This window comes from Zootoca vivipara, chromosome 4 (genome assembly GCF_965207765.1).
Source record: "Zootoca vivipara chromosome 4, rZooViv2.hap1.1, whole genome shotgun sequence".
Classification (NCBI taxonomy): Eukaryota; Metazoa; Chordata; class Lepidosauria; order Squamata; family Lacertidae; genus Zootoca; species Zootoca vivipara.
This window is the reverse complement of record NC_142587.1, coordinates 33644192-33668881: the sequence shown is the minus strand read 5'-3', so window position 1 is coordinate 33668881 and position 24690 is coordinate 33644192. Positions and strand designations below refer to the sequence as shown.

At 42.1% G+C, this 24690-nt stretch overlaps 1 protein-coding gene across 1 annotated transcript; it reads right to left on the bottom strand.

Moving 5' to 3' along the window:
- Positions 1–944: 944 nt before the first annotated feature.
- Positions 945–22415, bottom strand: XG (Xg glycoprotein (Xg blood group)). The gene is made up of 11 exons (XM_035114887.3): positions 22237–22415; positions 21519–21722; positions 11275–11313; positions 8412–8453; positions 7746–7811; positions 7200–7238; positions 6180–6248; positions 5034–5090; positions 4538–4576; positions 3371–3490; positions 945–2256 (listed from the first exon to the last, which is right to left on the bottom strand). The coding sequence occupies exons 2-11, from the start codon at positions 21574–21576 to the stop codon at positions 2240–2242; spliced, it is 546 nt and encodes a 181-aa protein (XP_034970778.3). The 5' UTR covers positions 21577–21722; positions 22237–22415; the 3' UTR covers positions 945–2239.
- Between the last annotated feature and the right edge of the window lie 2275 nt (positions 22416–24690).

Sequence of the window (24690 nt, the reverse complement as noted above, 5' to 3'; positions counted from 1 at the left end):
TGGTGGTAGTGTGTGTGTGTGTGTGTTTGTGTGTGTTTGATCTGCAGAATGGAGTGAGGGGGAAATGGTTACCCCCCCCCCCGAAATAAGGCCCAAATCTGAATTTAGATTCTTCTTCACCTCAATTTGGCTGTCTTTAAGCAAAGGAAAGAGTGAGGGTTCATCATGAAGCCTGGCATATCACACACTGCAGCTCCTGAGCCATATGCTTCACATAGTATTAGTAAGGATTTTTGCTATCAGATTTCTCTTACAATTACGCTTGTTGCCTTCAGGCAATACTGTACCTGGCCAGAGTTCTTGTGCTTGCTTGAGAAAGGAATGTTAATAACCCACAATATTCAAGTGGTGTGTCTCCATGGGAACTAATTGTGAGAAGATTGCTTCCTGACACTGAGAAAGGGTTGTGGGGCACATATTTCCCCCTCCCAGCCAAGAATGATGGAATCTTGGTTTGTGCATGGAAAGAAATAATAGAAAGGGTGGTTGGTTTTGAATGCAGAGAACAACACAAAAGGGCACTTCCAGACTGTCACTGTCTGACAATTTCAGGTTTCACGGTTACATTTAAACTCTCATGCAACAAACATGTACCCCCACTGCTCTGAGAAGTGAGCGTAACAACATTTTAAGACAATTACAGTATCTGACAAGGGCAATCTAGCCATTGCAAAATAAATTTATTTAGCAAAGGAAGTACTTAAGAACATAGCAATTGAACCTTGGGTAAGAGAATTGGGGTGCTACAACTGCTCACCCTTTTGATGAAATACTGTAGGGTATGAATTTATGTATCAAAACAAACAGATAAGGACAGGCTTCCAAGGCACACTGCAAACACCTGGCCTCACTTTAGATTAAAGTCAGGACTGGGCTTGTTTAATCTGAGAATACTTTTTTTGAAATATGGCTGAAGATCACACACAAAGGATTCCATCTCAGACTTCTTCTTTTTTACTTTTCTTTTAATGTGCAGCATATTAATATATTTAAATACTTATTCCATTACAATAGTTCTTCATTTGGCACAATTATTCAGGTGCAGTTTAGGACAGAAAGGAAAATAATAATATACAACTGATACACTAACAATGATTATCATGAGAAATCATTATGTATTAAAAATAGGCCGAAAAGTCAGGGGTAGGGGAAAATCCCACCACCACTTTTAAATACAATAAAGTATCCCTAAGCCAGAAACCATTGAGCCCAACTAGTAGCCTTGCGGATACTAGTAGAGTTTTTAACACTGCACGATGCACAATACATTTTTTATTATACCAGACTGAATCCAGATGGGAATGTGCATTCAGAAACATGTTTATTTGTTCATGTGGAGCCACATAGCTGATTGAGGGTTATTACTTGCAAGTGGACCCAACGTCTTTCATATCTCACAGATACCAATACGATTAAATTAATGAATTAAAGAATCACAACCCTGTCCTTCCAGACATTTGACTAAAATCAGAAAAAACCCTACAAAGTAACATTAGCAACCAAAATAGATCGAAAAAGCACATTTCACTAAAAAGCAGAAAAAGAAAAATAGCCTTTGCCAAGTACTTAAGAGCATGCCACCAGCGGATAGATCTGGGGAGGTCATTCCATTGCTGGGGCAGCACGACCAAGAAAGCCTTATAGCCAGTAGTTATTCACTGAATATCTGGTGTTGGAAACTCCAAGAACAGGGTCTCTGTTGTTGATTCCACTACACAGACAGGTTTGTTGGGAGAATGCATTTTTTCACATGCTCTGGGTCTGACTTACTGACTAGGATATCTGCTGCTTAATAAAATATTACCAAAAGGCATTAGGCTCATCCATTAATGAGTAATGTCTGAACTGAGATAAATCACTTCATATTGCCATTACAAAGATTTATTGATATTCTGATTGTCAGTGGCAAATAAACCTGCATATTGCTCAAAGCTAAGGTAGCAACCATGTTCCAATTACCCCCTGAGTAAAACAGAAAATATAGTTGAAAGACTTTTTTCCCTACAAAGTATGACATTTAGAAACATTTTATGTCATATTAATTAAGAACTCTTGTGTAGTTGTGTGCAATTAATTAGTCTCTAAGGTCTGAACTATTGGTTAACAGTTTTCACTCAAGGAAAATGCCATATTACTGAAAACCTCAATGGGAGAATTTATACATAAATGTAACATAGTGCAAGAGAGTTTATAGATGATCTTCTGGAGGTCCATATTTCTCAGTTGGTTTCTTGATGGTTTAGACAACTGCCCCACCTAAAATGAAAGAGATCATATCAATTTAAAATAGAGGAATGCATTACCTAAAGTGCAGTGCAATGCAAATACACTAACTGGGGAGGAAAACCCCGTTGAACACAATGGGACTTGCTTCCAAATAAAGACAAATGCTTAGGATTATGCTGCAAGCCTTTATACGTACGGTAATTTGGTGAAATCCATGTACAGATCAAAGCCTATATGCTCACAAGGAAGCATGAGTTTGTGTAACCACTGGTTTATCATACTTTTACATGGCAATTCTATCTGCTGTGACTGCACTGATAATTCATCCAGGAAACCTGTCAAGTTTGTATTTCTAAACACTCAGGGATATGCAGTGCTTTCTTCTTCTTCTTAAAAATGTTTAGGGGTACTCTCATCTCTCATTTTCCTACTTATATTGAAATACTGCCCGTCAATGAGGCCAAACTTAGATTCACAAAATGTTTAGGGGTATGCATCCCCCTGCGTCCCCCCAGGGGAAAAAAAAGCATTGGGAATATGCAGTTGTGAGCTTCCTAATGCATGTCCTTGAACACTTAAAATCTTTATTTCATGTGTGTTTATGACTGCAGCTTTAATGTAGCTTAGAAATCTGGCATGATAGAAGTTGAAACCAGAAAGATTTATTCTATATGTAAAATAGTATTTCTCAGCTGAGAATACAAAAGTATTTCTACTTTTGTAGAAAAGAATGCACTTTCCCCCACTCTCTTGAGTTTCTAGTTCTGCTACGGGTAACGCAGGGATTGTTCTTCGCATCTTTGTTTGCTTGGAGAGTCAGATATCCCCTGTTATTCGGGAAGAGTCCAGAGTTCAGTGATAGAGCACACACCTTGCATACCTAACATTCTGGGTTTAGGAATGTGACTCTCTGACAGTAGAGGTGGGAAATGCCTTAAAAACAGTTGAACAGAGTAAATAGTAAAAGACTAAACTGGAGGTGGGCAGAAGGACTCTAGCAGTAAATCTCTGGATGATTGGCGAGAACAAAGAATATCTAACTCATCTCTTCAGATTTGAATGTTCATTGCAAGTGGTTAAGTGGTTTCATTTATTTTTTGGTTCATCATAGCAAATATGGTACCCTTACTACATTTATTCTTACCTCTCGGTTTAAAACAGTATCTCTTTTTCTTGTAAGCAGTGTAGCCTGCTATTGCCCCACAGGCTAACAGCACAACTGCAATCACAACAGGAGACGAAATCTGAGCTGCCGAACTATCCACTAGAGAGAAGGGGAGGAAAGACATATTTCTCTTCTGAAATATATGAATATTCTGTTTTAAGTATAGAAACTGAACCAGCACGCTATGGTAGTTTCACACATGTATATTTTTAAAAAATATAATAATCCATGTCTGGGTGGTCTAATAATGTTTGTTTACTTTAAGAAAGAGAGATCTGAATAGAACTGCTCATAATCACAATAAATGAAGCAATGACTGACTACCAGGCTTTGGGAAGGAGGTGTGAGGATCTGGCAGAGTCTTAGAGCCCTCATAAAGGTAAAGGGACCCCTGACCATTAGGTCCAGTTGTGACCGACTCTGGGGTTGCAACGCTCATCTCGCGTTATTGGCCAAGGGAGCCGGCGTACAGCTTCCAGGTCATGTGGCCAGCATGACAAAGTCACTTCTGGCAAACCAGAGCAGCACACGGAAGTGCCGTTTACCTTCCCGCTGTAGCGGTATCTATTTATCTACTTGCATTTTGATGTGCTTTCGAACTGCTAGGTTGGCAGGGGCTGCGACCAAGCAAGGAGAGCTCACTCTGCTGCGGGGATCCGAACCACCGACCTTCTGATTGGCAAGCCCTAGGCTCTGTGGTTTAACCCACAGCGCCACCCGCGTCCCCTCATACGTCCTTCCCAAAGCCCAGCGTCTCCCAGTGAGCTGGGAGGGGCATCAAATGTTACCAAGGGCTACCAGAAAAGGCCTTGAGGGCCACATGCAGACCTCCCTGAATTAGAAGGGAAAGCAGCTACACAGGTCACCAACTGGAACATGCTCTTGATCCATGTTGGGAACATAAATGGTTTCACCCACAGATAACGCCTTCACCTGACTGCTGCTTACTTCAAACCACAACTCCAGGGGCAAATAAATGCCTGAAGATGGGAAAGTGATTTTCAGCAGATGGGGGACCTCCAGCTACTTTTTCTTCAAAACGTGGCCAGTTTAAGGCTGCTTTTTAAAAGCCCATTTATTGTAAATTGTACTTTGCTCCATAATATACTTCAACATTTTTTTAAAAAGTCTGTACACTAGCCTTACCAGTGTTGCCACCTTGATTTGAAATGTGCTCGTTGCCCCCTGAAATGAGAGACAAAAACATGATTTGGGGGGGTGGGGAGAGAAATAGAGAAATGTCAAAACCACAGCAAGCTATTTAGCAAGATTTGGTTAAAAATACTCTGCTATAGTTATGCCAGTTATTAGGATGTTAGCTTAACCTTTTGTGCTTTCATTCTGTATCAGCAATAAGAATAAGGATAATACATGCTCCTCAGTCAATGACACCTTTTTGTTAACTCTTTGGCAGGACATTAATGTGGGCATTAAGATGTTGCTAGGCCCCAACACAGATCAACCTCAGCCAATAGCTAAGGATGAGTTGAAGTCCAACAATATCCGGAGGACCACAGTTTTCCCATCTCTGATCTATGAATTTCTAAGAGTGCAGCTAAAATAATGCTGATGATATGTTGCTATGATATGTTGAGAGGAGGACTGTGAACCAATGTGAAGGACCTGAATCACTGTAGGTTACCTGCTGGTCCTGGAGGTGGAGCTCTCCCATCGTTGAGATCCAAATCATTAAAATCACCTACAAATAATTAAAATTACGGCATTAGTCCTTTTCTCCAAAGTATCTGTAAGGGGGAAGGCTTACAGAGAACAGGCCCCCCCTCATCAGGAGCAGCTCGTCTCCAAGCAGCCATGAGAGCGAAGGGTCTGAGGGGCAGAGCCAAGAAACGGAAAGGGAGTGCCAGCCCTCTAGCAACATCCAAGAGCCCTTGCTCCATAGGCAGGGAGAGAGGGAGGGGGAAAGAGGGGAGAGGAGTCAGTCAGTCCGCAGACCTTTCCCCCCCGCCCCGCCCCGACAATGGAATTGAGGAGGCGGAGAAAAGGGAAACGCTTCACAGTTCCGCGGCTTTTATGTTGGTCTAGAACGCGGAAGCCGCCAGTGCAGGAATCTGAATCGGAATGAGTCGACATGAAACCAGCAACTCGTTACACTGTAAATAATGTGCACTAATAAAAGCCTCTGAAAGACAAGCATGTGGAAGGTCGTTACTCAAGAGTAGCCACATCAACCCTGACAGTATCCTTCCCAGCTTTTCCCAGGATGAATACTAATGTTTTGCAAACATCTTTCTTGGTTCAAAGGCAGTTACCTGCATTCAGCCTATATCAACACCAGGGTTTCCCAAACTTAGGTCTCCAGGTGTTTTGGACTACAGCTCCCATCATTGCTAGCTAGTAGGGCCAGTGGTCAAGGGTGATGGGAATTGTAGTCCAAAAACAGCTGGAGGCCCAAGCTTGGGAAACCCTGATCTAGAACTAGATATAAGAAATGAGCTATCTTTAACCTCAAAGCACCCAGTTGGATTCTGTTCAAAAGCTGCAATACCTAGCAGTCAGACAGACAAAAAATTGCTGTTCTAACAACAAAAATAGTAGAACAATATATTTTCAAAAGGACATATACTGTAAGATATGTGCTGTTTTTTGCAGAATGACCCTGGTCTTCCCCAACCTGATCTATTCCAGATGTTTTGAACTACAACCCCCATCAGTTACCTTATTATCACATCAATCACTTTGCTCCTAAACACAGTCATAATTATCAAAATATATAGGCAACTAATTGCTTGTTAAACAGCCTTTTGCATTTACCACAATTTATGCTTACCGGAATTAATATGGCTTCCTGGCTGTGGACGTGGCCGTGGGTATGGCTGAGGGTTCGGAGGAGGACCATCTAGAAATGACAGGTACAATTTGAAGAAATGAAAAATCAAAACAAGGCACAGAATTCTTGCTTGCTTGCTTTAGCCTTTGCTGGGTTTTAGTTCTAGAAATACCTTGAAGGTTTCCATCTTGAAAGGTTGAGCCTAACATTCCCTAACTGGTTTTACAGGGTTTCCCTTTTTTCTTTTTTAAAGTGCAAATGTTTAGTTAAAATCAGTTCCAATGATTATTCCTTTTTTAAAAAGTTTACATAAATACCTGTTGTGTTACAAAAACACAATATTGGTCCATTGTGCTAAGAAAAAAATAGCCAATTTACTTACCATATGTTTCCTTCTGTTGATGCTTCTGTGTAAGTAGTGAGAGCACAGATGTGGTAACCACTAGAAGCTCGTTATTCTTTGTAAATGGTATGAATTAAAAATGCAAAACGCGCTAAGAAGCAAGAGCCTCACACTTTTTCAATTGGGAATGTAACATGTGAGTCTTACAATGCAATGCATATTTAAGGCTGTAATCCTATGTGCCTTACCTGAGAATAAGGACTATTGAGCATAGTATGATTTCCAAGTAAACATTCCTAGGATTATAATATCTTGCTTGTATGGTGGCCTACATACCTTCATAAATTAACTACTCCATTTTTTTGTATTGGATCCTAAATATACCTGAAACTAGACTGAAGGTGTTAACTTGTTCAATTTTAATGTTTTTGCAGTCACAATGAGTTCACAAGTTCATAGAATGCACATGTGAAAGGGCTAAAGTCTGATTCATAACCCTGTTAATCCAGATTACATGGATTTAAACGAGTAATGCAGAATGTGTTTAGATGAATTTATGTTAAATTAGCATTATGAGTTTAACTCCAACTAACTGGAGCTCATTGATTTGTGGATTTAGCTGGAAAAAAGGGAAAGATTACTGCAAAATGTAGGGAATGGACAAATACCGTACTTACCACCAGCACCAAGGGCATCTCCTAAGTGAAAGTCGGGATCTAAAACAAATAAAAATATATTACAAATGGATGAGCATTATCAATGTAGTTAAAATACCAGTTTTCAACAATAAATGAAAGCATTAAAATAGAAAACAAATGTGAACAATTATAACAGCCATCCCATGTCTACACCCAGACATTTCATCCCATCATTTATAATCCATTTTTTAATCTCAATCAAATACTTTATTCAACAGTACACAGTGTATTTCAGGGCTGATCTGCTCCAGTCAGACATGTTAAGAGAACATTAAAAAAAATAATCTCATAGTAACAGGGAAAATTTAGGATAGAACTAAGAAAAATACTAATCTAATAAGGATTTCCAAAACACTTGTGACCTGGAAGCTGTACGCCGGCTCCCTCGGCCAATAATGCGAGATGAGCGCCACAACCTCAGAGTCGGTCATGACTGGACCTAATGGTCAGGGGTCCCTTTACCTTTAACTCTAATTATCAGAAATGAACACTCTTTTTTATCTTAAAAGTGAAAATACTTCTTACCATTGTTTCCATTGCCACCTCCGTGTGGTCTAAGGTCAGGATACAGCTTAGGTCTGGAGTTGCCATCTATTAAACATTTTGAGAAGTGTATCCATGAAGAGAAATAAAATGGAAAACAGAATTAATGCTCCTGCTCCTGTTTCAAATCTGTATCCAGTCTTAACTATTAAATTTGAAATCTGCCTAATTACCAATGTAAATCATTCATTCCATTATTTCCTTGGCCACCTATATGTGGTTCAAGGTGAGAATACAGGTTAGGTCTGGGATTGCCACCTATTAATGATAAACATTTCCATAAACGAATATAATCTACACATATTTCTCTTTCCTTAGTAAGAGCATTGTTTTAACTTCCATAGTTTAAGGCAAGCATAGGCAAACTCGGCCTTCCAGATGTTTTGGGACTACAACTCCCACCATCCCTAGCTAACAGGACCAGTGGTCAGGGATGATGGAAGTTGTAGTCCCAAAACATCTGGAGGGCCGAGTTTGCCTATGCCTGGTTTAAGGCAAGGGTCACTAGCCTTAATAGCCCATGAAACACATTTGATGTTTTGGGAAAGTGCCCGAGCACCAGCCACAAAATGTGCATGTGGCATAACACAAAATGTCTACCACATCTAAAAGAGCATAAAAAGAAGGAGTATAATTACAGCAACTCACCCACTGAAGGCTTTTTGGTAGCTGGAGGCGGCTTTGGGGTACCTAACACGATAAAAATCAAAGTTAGTGTATCATACAGCTTATCAAAAGCAGGGGCAACTTGATATTGTATTTCTCAATCCAAGGGAGACGATTAAGGTTGAAATTCTATACTCATTTGGCTGCAGGGTGGCACTTTCTTATTTCACCTCAGGTGACAAAGTGGGACACACCACCCCTGACCTGTATATACATTGCATTGTGAAATATGATTGGCCTTTTATTTTAAAGCAGGGGTTGGGAAGTCCAGACTTGAGGGCCAAATGTAGCCACCTAAGCCCCTCAGTGGGACGCGGGTGGCACTGTGGGTTAAACCACAGAGCCTTGGGCTTGCCGATCAGAAGGTCGGCGGTTCGAATCCCCGCAACGGGGTGAGCTCCCGTTGCTCGGTCCCAGCTCCTGCCAACCTAGCAATTCAAAAGACACGAAGTGCAAGTAGATAAATAGGTACCGCTACAGCGGGAAGGTAAACAACATTTCCGTGTGCTGCTCTGGTTTGCCAGAAGCGGCTTAGTCATGCTGGCCACATGACCTGGAAGCTGTACGCCAGCTCCCTCAGCCAATAACGCAAGATGAGCGTCGCAGCCCCAGAGTTGGTCATGACTGGACCTTATGGTAAGTGGTCCCTTTACCTTTAAGCCCCTCAGGGACTCTTCCCTGTTCTATGCTATCCTCAAGCACCTTTGCCTGGCTGGAAGGTATCCTTCTTGAACTGCAAAAATGTCTCTTGCTTGCTGGGATGGAAGACTAGTGGGGTGCCACAGGGTTCTGTCTTGGGCCCAGTCTTATTCAACATCTTTATCAATGACTTGGATGATGGGCTTGAGGGCATCCTGAGCAAGCTTGCAGATGACACCAAATTGGGAGGGGTGGCTAATACCCCAGAGGACAGGATCACACTTCAAAATGACCTTAACAGATTAGACAACTGGGCCAAAGCAAACAAGATGAATTTTAACAAGGAGAAATGTAAAGTACTACACTTGGGCAAAAAAAATGAAAGGCACAAATACAGGATGGGAGACACCTGGCTTGAGAGCAGTACATGTGAAAAGGATCTAGGAGTCTTGGTAGACCACAAACTTGACATGAGTCAGCAGTGTGATGCAGCAGCTAAAAAAGCTAATGCAATTCTGGGCTGCATCAATAGGAGTATAGCCTCTAGATCAAGGGAAGTAATAGTACCACTGTATTCTGCTCTGGTCAGACCTCACCTGGAGTACTGTGTCCAGTTCTGGGCACCACAGTTCAAGAAGGATACTGACAAGCTTGAACGTGTCCAGAAGAGGGCAACCAAAATGGTCAAAGGCCTGGAAACAATGCCTTATGACGAACGGCTTAGGGAGCTGGGTATGTTTAGCCTGGAGAAGAGAAGGTTAAGGGGTGATATGATAGTCATGTTCAAATATATAAAAGGATGTCATATGGAGTAGGGAGAAAGGTTGTTTTCTGCTGCTCCAGAGAAGCAGACACGGAGCAATGGATTCAAACTTCAAGAAAGAAGATTCCACCTAAACATTAGGAAGAACTTCCTGACAGTAAGAGCTGTTCGGCAGTGGAATTTGCTGCCAAGAAGTGTGGTGGAGTCTCCTTCTTTGGAGGTCTTTAAGCAGAGGCTTGACAGCCATATGTCATGAATGCTTTGATGGTGTTTCCTGCTTGGCAGGGGGTTGGACTGGATGGCCCTTGTGCTCTCTTCCAACTCTATGATTCTATGAAGGTGAAGGTGAAGGTGAAGGTGAAGGTGTGTGTGTGTGTGTGTGTGTGTTAGAAACCTCTGACTTTTCCGTGGCTGAAATGTAGCCTGCCGTGTGAAGGTAAGAATTACATTTGCCCAATTTTGCCTTGAGCCCCTTCTGCCACAGCACCCAGGTGGTTCCCCATGCAGGAATGTGGTCCCTGGATTGAAGATGTTCCCACCCCTGCTTTAAAGTAGAAGGAACTGCAATGGCCCCTTCTTGTTGTTGTTTAGTCGTTTAGTCGTGTCCGACTCTTCGTGACCCCATGGACCATAGCACGCCAGGCACTCCTGTCTTGCACTAATGGCCCCTTCTAGATTTATATTTTTCGTCTCCCTTCTCCCAGATAGCAAGTAGCTGATGCTGGATACCCTTGGATTCAATCAAGAAGAATCACATTTCATGGCATTTAAAAATATGTTTAAAATGAAGAATTCTTGGGCCAAGATCGAACTGCATCTTCTGTGAACCCCCCTCCAAGATCTACTCCTGGATAAAGAAGGTGCCACCTAGAACCCCAAACTCATTATTTGAGTTTCTCTGTGCTAAAAAAAGTTTGCTATTTAGATAGAAAGACGAGTTTCTAAACAAAAACAACATCTACACACAATGGCATCTGTTGAAGGATTCTGGGAGGATTATGCATATGTAGTTCTCTGCATAGGTTTTTGGGTGGGGAGGAATAGGAAGCACAAATAGTTTAGGAAAAGTTAGGATATGCATAATTTACACACACGCTCCTTTGAATCCTAGATTTGGGTTTCCCTTTTCGTCATGACCAGAAGAGGGAGATCTCCAGCAAATCATATTGAACATGTTCTGCCTCTTTTTTAAATTTCTTTTAAAAATAATAAGAATAAAAATAAAAATGACTAATCTTGAACTGCAGTATTTGTTTACTTCTTTTAGACCCTTTTGTTAATTGTGTGTTTTGTTTCTTCAGAAAATCTACCCAGGATTACACATTTATTTCTGTGCAATGATGGCCAGTTTTGCCATTGACTTAAGTTGAAAGAGGGTTCACTTCAGTTTGATGTTTAGATCAAAAAAATAATATTCAAAAAATTTTTTGCCAGGAATCTTACCTGTGTCAAGAGCGTCCGCTAAGTCAAAGTCCTCATTGCCTATCAAAAGAACACAATTATTTAGAAAGACATTGTAACAGAATGCAAAGCTTCAATCTGCCTTGTCTCCCCAGAATATCTGCCAAGGATTCTGGCCTGCTACAACAGCATGATGGCAGACTTGTGTAGCCTGAGCTTTATATAAAATTTGAAAGATTGTGGTTGTTCCGAGTTCAACTCGTCTGAAAGGAACCCAAAATGAACTTTCCCCTCCCCAACTTGATATTAGCAAATTTTATTTTCTATCCTGTTCCTATAATTATTGCCATCACGGAATGTGCCTTTTTCCACAGCTGTTGCACCCGGGTCCCATGGAAGATGGCATGACAAATGCAGTTGGCCCACTTGATTCAAAACAGGACCTCTCAGAAATGAAACATAATGATCTCATTTATAGAATCACACTAGCTTAATTCATCAGAATGAACATGAAACATGTGACACAGCCTCTAGAGTCTAGAAGCCAGTTTGGCTGCAGCTCCAAAAAGCTTGTTTACAAATTCCCAAAGTAAGCTTAATGGAAGTGTTTGAAAACAAGTATTTTGGTTTGCAGGTATTGTTTCCCTATACCCGATCCCCCCAAAATAAAAATGATGTTTTCAATGGTGCCATGATGCCAATGTGCCAATAATATTTCTTCCTGAAGTCTTGAATTCTCTCCTCCTGTTGCATGGTGGCAAACCTCTTGAAGCTAAAGGGACTTTAATACTGGATAGTAGAAGATTATACCTGGCATACCCAATATCCTGGGAATAAGATATCCGGTCAGGTATATTATAACTCTTTGCTCAGCACAGAGTTAAACTATGGAACTCACTCCCACTGGAGGCACTAATTCTGGTTTAGTCCCCATTCTCCTCTCTGCTGAACCCTACAATAGCAACACTGATACAAAGATGGAGGAAGGAAATAGTGCCACCCACTGAACTGGTTGCAGACAAGTGATGGTTGCCTGAAGGCCGACTGCAATTGCTCTACTAGACTAGTCACCACTGAAAGGGTGAGGTTGTGTTCTGTTGGTGAAGCAAGCAAGCAGGGATTTGAGGAGTTTCTGGCCAGGATGGTGAAAACTGGGGGTGCCATACTGATTAGAAAGAACCATTTAAATCTTGGGCGCAAAGCATAACTGAAAAGTGCTGTAGAAATGATTAATAATAATATGGATACGGTGACATTGTTTCATTAAGACCTCTTCCTGTCTGTGCTCTAGTTAATCTGTAGTCTTTCCATCACTCTGCAAGTTAAGCAAATGAGGCATTAGGAAAGACAAAGCACCGTAGCACATAGGAAATGTGAAACTGTGAAATAATTCCACTTTAAGTGCCAACAGAACTGCAGCAGTATAAAATCTGATTGATGTATGCACATAACATCGAGGGGGAAGCAGAATCAAAATTGCTTTTAGCATAGCTACAGTTGCTGTGCAGATCAGGAGACAGCTACTAAAAAACAAAAACAAAAGCTGCTACACTGAAAAACTTTACATTGTTTCTGATCAGAGTTGTGATGGCACTATTTCCTAGCTTTTCTCTCTTTTTTGCGATGGGGGTGGAATTCTCTAGAGCCTATGCATTTATAATTCTGGATTGAGGCTGAGGCTGAGTACATACCACATATTTAAAGTGCATCTTCCACCCTACAAAGAATCTTGAAAACTGCCATTTGCTTAAGGTGCTGGGAACCATGGCTCTGTGAGAAGAAAACTACAGTTCCCAGAATTATTGGATGGGGGTACTTTCAATGTATGTTGTGTATGTAGTCTTGCATTCATTTTGGATCTGGAAAAATCAACAAGAAGTGACATTTCTCATCCATTTTTACTTAATAACAATGTCTTCTGAATTGGGAAGAAGTCCAATTCAGTGACAAATTCATCTCTCCACACTATATTTTTTTTATACTGTGAGTAGATCACAGTCTCTTGGGAGCTGGACAGCCCTGCCATATATAAACATTTTTTTTATTTTAGTTGCTCTTCAGTGCCCGGCAAATGCCTGCTGTTGGGGGGGGGGATGTTGAAGTATCAATGTGCTAAAAGCCACACAGTGTTGTGATGACCGGTGATTAAATGTTCCGATATATTCTGTGCATGTGTGGTGAAATCACAGGACCACAGGATAAGAAATGGCATCTTTTGTTAAGACATAAAGTGGTGAACCACACTATGCATCTGTTATGTGTCAGAACCACAGTGCTTCAATAACAATCAGCCATAATAATCAACAACCATGTCAGCTCCTTAACTCTTCTTCTAAATCTGCCTCTAGAAAATGTAATGTTAGGGCAGTCTAATAAACTGATCTGGATGCTGACATAGTAAGATGTTATTGGATGCCCAAGACCCATCCATCTTTATCAGTATGACCAGTGATCAGTGGTGATGGGAGTTGTCCAATACAGTGTTTTGCAGTAAAAATTTTCAAAGGAGAATAGTTAGGGCCAGAGGCACTGGCTTGCAAGGGCAACCAATGCTCATGTTGGACATTGCAACATCCTGACACCGTGTGCATGAGCATTACCCCCCCCCCCCAAACTAGGCAGAAGCTTTGCGAGCTTTGGGAAGGAGGCACCAGAGGAACATTTAGGGGATTAGCCTAGTTCCCCTAATGACACACCACTGGTCAAATAACATCTGGAGGGGCACAGGATTCCCATACCCAGCCTAGAGCATCCTTAGATCCCATCGACAAGCCAGGAAACACCTGAGGTCTGGGATCACTCAGTAAATCCCAGTGTGGTGATGCAAGGACAGATTACACTAGAAGCTGCAGATGATATCGCCTATGCAAAAGGCCAGTAGTAGGCCATCTGCTTTGCATGCAAAGAAGGTCTGAAGCTCAATCCCATACCTGAATGGCATCTCCAGGTAGGGCCATCATGAGCATCATGTGAACCCTAGAGAGCTGCTGTCAGTTGGTGTGTAGACCGTACTGAGCTGGAAAGACCAATGGGTGAATTAAGTATAAGGTAGCTTCCAATGCTCCTAATTCAAATGCTTGGAGTCGTGCAGGCAGTGAATGGATTGGTAAAAATAGTCCTTTTCTGATAACAACAGACCATCTCACCTAAACATCTCCTTTGTGGAACATCTGTACATACCCAAACAGCAGAGTGCCAGTTTCTTTTTATTGCACTGCTTTGTTCCAACAAATCTGTGTTGAAAAGCGGATGAATGTTTTGAAAAGCCAGCAATATATTCTGTCTAAAGGGGAACTCATGTTGTTGTTTAGTCGTCTAGACAGCCTAGACAGGAGTGCCTGGCGTGCTCTGGTCCATGGGGTTATGAAGAGTCAGACACGACTCAACGACTAAACAACAACAACAACAATACTGCTTAAGCCTGCCTTGCAGAATTTTGAGAACCTTGCTAGCGTGTGAAATGAATTTTGAGCATTTTTTGGCACTCCCCTTTTTTGGGATTTGGATGTAGACTGATCTCCAATCCTCTGGCCACTGCTGAGTTTTCCAAATTTGCTGGCATATTGAGTGTAGCACCTTGACAGCATCATCTTTTAAAATTTTAAATAGTTCAGCTGGAATATCATCACTTCCACTGGCCTTGTTATTAGCAGTGCTTTCTAAGGCCCATTTGACTTCACTCTCCAGAAAGTCTGGCTCAAGGTCAGCAACCACACTACCTGGGGTGTATGAGACCTCCATATCTTTCTGGTATAAATCCTCTGGGTATTCTTCCCACCTCTTCTTGCATTTCACCAGTTACAATAGGGACGTCCCATTCCATAATGATAACTTTACTAATTATACGCCACACATCTTACTGGGTTGCCCCAGGCACTCTGAGCAGCTTCCAACATATATAAATAATAATAATAAAACATTAAATTTTAAAAAAACCCAAACCTTCCCTTCAGATGGCTTGGGGGTTGGATAACTCCAAACCCTCCAACATTTCTCCAATGAAAATAGAGACATCCTTAGGAAAAGTTGGACTTTCCGGGATCAAATCAGAAACCGGGACAGCTTCTTTAAATCAGGGATGTCCCTGGAAAATTGAGACAATTGGAGAGCCTGGAAACTATCCTGAATATCTGGCAAAATGAGTAGCATTGCTTTCTAATGACAAAAATGGAACATGGGCAGCTCCAGTGAATGAAAAATGGGTAATCATTCTCCTCTCCAGTTATTTTTGCACTGGAGTATCCGTATTTTAAAACTGGAGGAAATATGATGTGATAAGTGACTTCCTGGATGACACAAGCACCTCATTACTCAGTTCCCTCTAGACACAGTTATCGAGGCAATTTGCACGGCAATCTCAATAGGTACCTCATTACTGGCTTTTGAGCAGTTCTGGAATTGGAGTGCAGGAAAATGCATCTTTGCGAGGAAAATGGCTCTGTTGACACAGAAGACAGAGGCATGCAGGGCACTCAAAGACGAATCACACACATACGTTCATGGTTTGGGAGAGCAAAGATTATTATTAGGGCATCAATGATTTAATTCATGCTATATGGAACTTTAATATACTGTGATTAACAGCCGGAGGAGATAATGAAGCAGAAGGGAGAAAACAGTATCCTTGCTGCAGTATGAAATCGTATCCTTTGTCTTATCTAAGAGTGAGAATTGCAAGGGAATATAGAAATAAATTCTGGGGAAACAGGTGGTCCTTTATACAATATTGTCAAGAAAATAATTACCTCCCATTCAGGTAGGTTTAGAGTTTTTATAAAAGAAATGTTGTAATTTTCTGCTAAGTTATATTTACTTGTGGAATATTATGATCTGAAGGTTTTTAAAAATAAAAAACAGTTTTGTTGATCATTTTTAATAATGGTAAAAAAAATTTTTTTTAAGGAATAGTGTCCTTTATAGCACCACCAAAGTCTGCTTTGTTCATTTTGTTCAGGAGAGTCACTACAAAGAAGCATTGATTGATTGATTGATTGATTAGAAAAATGACATTGCAATGGGGGAATGGTGCAATCCTGCATTACGGCATTTCTCTTTCTTTCATAGCTTTATCTGTGGGCAAGCACACACAAAAATGTCACACTTCGAAAACATCTCCAAGCTGCACAGGTAGCAGGATCTGTGATATCACAGGTATTATCAACACTCAAAGAACAACGAACTGCATTTCTGTTATTGAAACGCAGATTGGCAGGCCTTTGACCCTTCCTGTTTTGCGGTCTCTTCCCCACTTTAGCTCCTCATTATTTGCTTTTTGAAGTTACAGTAGCACAGGCTTGGAAGGGACCATGGGCCTCATCAAATCCAACCTTGTATTCATGCAGAAACTTTGTAACATATACAATCATGGAAATGGTTTCAGCTGGGTGCGTTTTCCTATACTGAGTGTGTACTGCAGACAGGGAAAACAGGTTGATCAACAGCACTGTCAACAACCACTTTAGACAGTGGCTCATAAGCCAAGGGAAGAGAAGACGTCGATAAAGAAGAGTGAAAGAGGTTGCTTATGATTCAGAGGCCATGACTAACTTCCAAGAGGATGGCAGGCACAGGATCCTGAACATGCCCGTTCTTCACCAGCAGGTTGTCAACATGACTCATCATCTTGAAGCCATGAGGTGAGATTGGCATTCATGATGACGTTTAAACAACACTTAAAGATTGGGACTTTGAGGGAAAGGTGTGGAACATGTGACTGCAGTCCTCATGTCAGCTTTTTAGTGCCCTAGATGGGTATTTGATACTGTGAGCTTGAAGCAGAGTCCAGTGTGGACCAAGGATAATATAGATCAGGCATCCCCAAACTTCGGCCCTCCAGATGTTTTGGATTACAATTCCCATCTTCCCCGAACACTGGTCCTGTTAGCTAGGGATCATGGGAGTTGTAGGCCAAAACATCTGGAGGGCCGCAGTTTGGGGATGCCTGCTCTAGTATTTCAAAAGCAATCAGGATGCATTTATACAGCAAACAGGGCTATCAGGTATATGTGGACCTGAAACAGAGGATTGACATGACTTCAGTGTGGAGCATGGACTATTTGGAAATAATCTAGTGCTATGTCTGGCCTTGGGGGCCTGACATTTTAGGGGAGGGTGGGCACTCAAGTCAAGTGCAAATCAGTAGTCTCAAAAATAAGTATTAGTAATGAGGTTTCACTACAAATAGTCTCTCTTGAGGAGATCACTTAAGTCCTAAAGCAGACTATGGATTCTGTCATAGGAGCAATATATTTTATTATTATTATTAGTCATCGTCGTCGTAATATAATGCCACCCTTTACCCCAAGATCTCAGGGCAGTTCACAACATAAAAATACAAAATAAAAGCACAAAATGCATAATAAAAACAACAAACCAATACCCCAGCACACATACAAACACATTTAAAAGGACATCAAAGGTATACTATGGAAAAGCACATTCCAACAGATCATCCCATTCAAAAGGCACATATATAACAAGAGACCTAGAAAATCTCATGCTTTTAAAATGAAAATGCTACTCGGGTTCTTCTTCTTTACCTCTCAATACAACTCAGAGGGCAAAATGGGAGCAAAGAAAGGCCACATCTCACACATACTGTTTATATATACATTGGCATCACAATTGTTGAAAGCAATACGTCCTATAAAAGACACCGTTCAATATACAGGCTGCCTCTGCATTTGAAAACTGAAGTCTTACCAAGTGTCATAAAGAGGGAACTCCCAGTCTAATTTTTTTGTATAACAAGAAAGTCCACATACCAAACTTAATAAGATGGTGTGGATTATCATTCTTCACCTACTCGAATGAACTTTATTCTTCTCTGGAAGACCGTCATCCTTTCAGTCATTCATTAGTTATGTGATAAGCTGAAAAGCTTGTCCAGCACACCAGTTTTCAGGCAATTATCATTCATTTCAGGAAAAAAACTGGACTAACTTTTGTAAATTAGTTCTGTTAGCATTCATGAATTAAGTTTTTTTAATTCGTGAGTCAGAAAAACAGCTTGTTCAATAATGCTCAAGACGAAACACTAGCTCAGGAGTTTGCAAGCTACATAATAGAGCTGTGTGGATAATACACCTATATTAATTGAAAGATCACTTTTTTATGGCCATAACTTGCATTCCTCTCTCTTCTCATTCTGGTAAAGACTTTCACTTGCAGTTCAGAGTTTGCAAAGAGCATCTGTTCATTGCAGGCCTTGGGTTGTTTCTGCTTCCATAGTTTGTAATAGCAAAGCCATGCCTAGGCCTCTGACCTCCCCCCTCCACTGCATGCAAAAATAAAAATGAAAACTCATGAGATCACCTACAGATGATTGGTATTATTGGAAGTCTGAACTCATTACATTATGTATTTAAAAAGCTTGTTGGTGCGCTTTTTAAAGAAAAAGAAAAGAAAATATAGCAGTACTGATTATAATGCTAATAAGCAGCTTCCAGATTGCAGTAAAAGGCGTTTTAAAAGAATGCAAAATGAATGTGACAAAGTTGTATAATCCTCTTTTGCAAGCATTTTTTTTTACCCAAATGTGTAATTTAAAGGTTTAATAATTACAGCTGAATACACTGTCAGAGGGACCCAGGTGGCGCTGTGGGTTAAACCACAGAGTCTAGGGCTTGCTGATCAGAAGGTCGGCGGTTCGAATCCCTGCAATGGGGTGAGCTCCTGTTGCTCAGTCCCAGCTCCTGCCCACCTACCGTAGCAGTTTGAAAGCACATCAAAGTGCAAGTAGAAGGTGGGAAGGTAAACGGCATTTCCGTGCGCTGCTCTGGTTTGCCAGAAGCAGCTTTGTCATGCTGGCCACATGACCCAGAAGCTGTCTGCGGACAAACGCCAGCTCCCTCGGCCTATAGAGCGAGATGAGTGCCACAACCCCAGAGTCAGACACGACTAGACCTGATGGTCAGGGGCCCCTTTACCTTTACCTTTTACACTTCTGTCAAGTAGACTTTCTAACAGAAAGAGGTGGCCACCTCAGGAAGCTGATATTGGGTATAATGGAAAGGCAGCAAAGGCTCCCCCCCCCACACACCTTAATGTATCATTTTTATCTGTTATTGCTTGTGGGATTTTCTGCCTCAGGTGCCAAAATAATGTGGCCAGCCTTGGGTAAGGTTCACCATGACTAGAGATAAGACATTTTGCTGCCTGAGGCAGAGCAACAAATTCTTCCTTAAGTTGCATACACAACATACATTCAAAGCACATTCTCCCCCCCCCCCATAAAAAATCCTAGGGACTCTAGTTTATTTCTCACAGGGCTGTAAGTCCCAGTTTAGCAAACTACAATTCCCAGGATTCTTTGGGAGATGGCCATTTTCTTAAAATTGGCTTTAAATATATGGTGTGTATGCAGTCTCAGTGAAAGAAGGTTCTGGACTTACTCTCAAATATGTGTTTTGATGGGAGTTCAGTTTAAATTAGGGTTACCATACGTCCAGAATTTCTGGAATACTGCAGCTGCAAACAGTGTCCAGGTGGAAATCAAGAAAAAGCTCAACCACTTTTCAGTCCGGATTTTAACCTTTTGAAATATGGCAACCCCAGCTTAAATAAGACCAAATATTATGTTTACTGATGTGCTTCATGATAATGTTCTGATCCAATGAAAAAGTTAACACCACGTGATACAAAGAACCACAGTTGGTTGATGTTTACATCTTAGAGCTATATAGCTGGAAAATGGCCCCTTTGTTGGAAATGAATTGCAAAATAATAAAATAATATTTTTGTTGTTGTTGTTTATCATCCAAAGAAATTATCGGGCAACATCATTTTTTCTATCTCTCACAGAATTGAGCTTTCTCATTTTTATTAATGTTAAATGCCCCTGCTCTAACCAGAGGCGGAGCTGTACATCTGGGGGCGGGGCCATGGTGGTGGGGTGAGCGTCCCAGGGGGGCGCCACAGCGAGTATCCCAGGTGGCGAGCCACCCATTGGGGGTGTAGCGAGCTGCCCATGGCAGGCTGTTTCCTGGGCGGGAGGGGGAGGAGGGAGCCGTGCCGCTTTGCCAGCAGCCTTCCTCCCTTCCCTCTTCCTTTGGCTTGGGGTAGGCTTGGGAGTTGTGGGCGGGTGGCTTACTGAATGTCACCCCCCTCAGTGATGACCCCACTACCACCTCCCCTTCCTCTGCTCCTGGCTCTAACTATCATAGAAATGGGTTTGAAAGTTTATTTTTTCCTTATTGGAGAAATACATACAGTACCAGGGAAAATAGAAGCCTTATCAAAATCTGATTCTTCTAACCTGTTTGAATTATCTTATTCAGTCATTTTCTTTTCTAGCCATCCCCAGTATTTTATTTTCTTAACAACAGTTACAGACTGCTGTTCAAGTGAAGCTTGTTCAGAAGGCAGCTTACAACTTAAAATACTTTTTTAAAAACTCCTATATGAAAGCTATCGTTAAAACAACAAAAATGCAAACTGCACATAAGCAAAAATAAGAAATTGCCATTACCCTTAAATGCCAAGTGGAATGAAATAATCTTCAGATGTCCACAGGGCATCTTTGGGGATATTAATCCACAACTCTTGAACCAATAGAGGAAAAGACCCACTCCTGGGGGATGGTCATAACCAGGCACCCCCAAACTTTGGCCCTCCAGATGTTTTGGACTATAATTCCCATCTTCCCCGACCACTGGACCTGTTAGCTAGGGATCATGGGAGTTGTAGGCCAAAACATCTGGAGGACCACAGTTTGGGGATGCCTGGTCTTAACCATCTCACCTTCCTAAAGGAGCAGGCTCTTGTGAGCAGACCTGAAGGCTTCCTATGCAAATACTCCGATACACCCACAATGCAGAGGTCTGTAAACAAACCGTTTGCCAATACGGATGTTTTAGATGTATTTTCACCAGCCTATGAGTGTCAAGAGATGGGGAGCCATGTTCCGTACCAGCTGCTGCTCGAGAACAATTGTCAAGAGCAGCCCAATGGTTTAAACCAATGTGGAGATCACAGAGGTAGGAATGCAGGCAAATATCTTCTCTCCCAGCAGCAGGAGGTGGAGCTGCCAAAGTAATAAGTTGGATACGGGGCACTCTTGTCCACATCTACTACCTGATGGTTGGAAGAGCGCTACCACCCACCCCAAAGTTTCCGAGAGAGAAAAGAGAAAGAGAGAGAAAGAGAGAGAGATAACCTGTGTCTTTTCATCCTAGGCATAAAATGCAGGAAGGACCACACAATCAACAAATTACGAACCTATTGGGGCTTAATGCTTCATTGACCACCCCATGCCAGAGGTGAAAAGAGCCACAAGGGCTTCTTACCTGTGACTGCGAGCAGAAAGCAACCTGCACACAAAAGGGCAACTGCCAACTTCACCATGGCCTTGCCTTTCTTTCTTTTGTCTGAAGTGGATAAAGGAGTCACAGCTCTACAGTTCCTTTCCTTGTTTCGTAAGAAGAAAGACCCTCACGTAGATGATGGCTGTATACTCCCATGAACCGCCTGTGGTCTCGCGGGTGTCCTACCTAGAAGCCCACGTCATATGCAGGAGAAAAGGTTTGGAAGGCATCAAAAGCTGATCACAAAGTATCTCAAACAAACAGTTGGCAGCTGCATTATACAACACCCACATCTGCATCCATTCACCTATGAGCAAGAGGCATGTAGATTCAGGAAAGGGGAGGGACCAGCTGTTTGCAGCCAGTCAAAAAGCACAAACCAAGGCTTTCCCCAGCTCACCTCCCTTCCCACGGAGAAGACACTCAGCGTTTGGAAATAATTGTCATATGATTAAACAGCCAAGCAGGGTGTGGCATAAGTATGCATTATGCTAATCCCCAGCAGAAGGAAGATGTCTGTGAAGCAAGCTCAACCAACTTGTTGTAAAATCACCAGAGAGCTGTGGGTCACATCTTTGCTTTGCAGAGAATGAGTGCAAAGTGTCAAGGAGGATCCCCTTGTTGAATTCCCCATCTGTTATTACAATGGTTGAGACAGAGAAAGGATGGAAGGAAAGCCCAAACCATACACAGGGCTTACCTGTTAACAAGCTGTCAAAACATGTCCTGCCCATCTGTAGGTGTTGCGCTGCAAGGACTTGAAAAGCTCCCTGGTTGAAAGCTGAGTTCACTCAGCTGCTCATGAATCATAAGATTCAGCTGGAAAAAAGAGAGCAGAGTTTCCTCACATTTTGACTAGCAGCATCGCTTGCATGTGACAAAGCACAGAACAAGAAATAACTTGGAATTATCATGCTGCAAAACAGCAACGTATGTTGTGCATTATAACCTACACAGCCAACCATTTAGTGCCAAGTTGCAGGGTGATCATGTACGATTAGTTTTGAGTAGGCATGAGTAGTTTTAGCATGCTTATGCCTTTCGTTAATGCCGCCCTCTTTAAAAGATCAACAGTGCTGAATATACTGCTGTGGAGACTCAAGCCATGTTTGTCTGCAGTGCATTTTATGATTATATACATAGACATAAACATATAGACACCCCCCCACAGTCTTTCCTACAAGGAAATCAATGCTGAGATCCATATTTCTCCCCGTTTTATCTTCACAATAACCCTGCGAGGTAGGCTAGGTGGACAGATAGGACTGGCTTAAGATCATAAAGGTAGCTACAATCCAAGGCCATGATGGCTGCATACTACTTTCAGGATCTGAGGAAGTATCTGTATACTACTTCAGAACCTGCATTTCTTTTACTTGGTTAGAAATACGCATTGAAAAATTCAGAGAAGGGTGGATTTCAAGGCTGGTTTTGTTTTGGTCCATGTAATGTTTCAGAAAGTGTGAATTAGGGTTAGGGTATCAGCTTTGGGATGTGAGTGGCGCTGTGGTATAAAACCACTGAGCCTTGGGCTTGCTGGTCGGAAGGTCAGCGGTTTGAATCCTGGTGACGGGGTGAGCTCCCGTTGCTCGGTCCCAGCTCCTGAAAAACTGTCTGCGGTCAAATGTTGGCTCCCTTGACCAGTAAAGCAAGATGAGCGCCGCAACCCGAGTTGTTCGCGACTGGACTTAACTGACAGGGGTCCTTTCCCTTTCCCTTTTATCAGCTTTGAATGTGATCTGAATCCATTTTCTTCCCCATCCCTACTCACTACTTATTCAAACAAATGGCGGAATCCAGAACGCCCATTTTTTGCACAGGCACATTTTTGTGCATGGAGTGATGGGGGGGGGGGGAGAGAGAGAGCTGTTCTGGGATCCTCAGCCCTGGGCCTGCTCACCCAAACTGTTAACTTCCTGGGGCTTTTCTACCTGGGATGCTAGTGTTGTGTTGGTCAACTTGCAGTGGGCAACAGAATGAGAAAGCAGCCAGGCACAGGCTGGTCTTGAAGAGTGTGCCTCTCTGGTCTACAAATGGAAAATAAACTGATACTGTGAACATTAGCAGGTTGTGAAGTGACAATTTTTCCTGGCTGGCAACTTGTTGCTGTTGTTGTTTACATCAGGGCAAGGCTTTGAGGTGAATAAAGATAGAGGAGGAAGCAACACTGCCTCTCTTCCTTACTTCATTCTTGCTCAAAAGTCAAGGAACAGGCCATGGGTTCTTTAACTCCCTTCCTAAGTTACTGCAGTGAAAGCAACAGCTGAAACTTTGGCAGAGCGCTCCTGATACAACCCCTCCCTGATGCTCCCTCAAAGACTGGCAAAATGGCACTAACTTCCTCAGATGCTCATGCCCACCTGTGAATCATAAGTCCAAGGGTGTGAACAGACGGCACATGATGCCACAGCCTTTCTGTTGCTATGCTAAGCCTGTTTATGGATTAGATGCTGTAGACTTGTGCATTGCCTTGAGCTCCCATGGAAGAATTGTGTGTGTGTGTGTGGGGGGGGGTATCAATAAAATAAGGTTATCAGCCCAGAGTGCCAAAGGGGATAACTCTATTCACTATACGCCCATGGAAAGGTGTAGTAGAGCCCCATCTCTTCACCTTGGCTTGCATGGAGAAAGAGATGAGCCTTTTGAAGGAGGCTATATTAAGGCCCTCTAGCTTACTGGCATCCTTCCAAAGCTAGTTCAGACATTCACCTAATTTAAAACCAAACCAGGTCATCATCAGTTATTGTGTGCAGAGGAGGGCAATTAAGATGATCAGTGGTCTGGAAGCCAAGCCTTATGAGGTACGGTTGAAGAAGCTGGGTATTCTTAACCTGGAAAAGAGGAGACACAGAGGAGATATGATAGCCATCTTCAAATAACTAGAGGGGTAGTGAAACTGGGAAAGCCTCATATGCCCAAATGTTGGTTCATGTAGAAATGTGGCATTGTGAGATAAGACTGCAGCATTCTGGGAACGGGGCATCTGGTCCCCTTAAGAATTTCTTCCTGTCTCTTAAGGATGTAAGGCTAGCTAACTGCAGGATGAGATGTTATCTGATTTACAATGCTAAAGCGAGAACCTGGTGCAGCTGTGAGAGTGAAATGTGGATTGGGTTGTAAAAGACCCAGGAGGTTATCAAAACCATTTGCAATT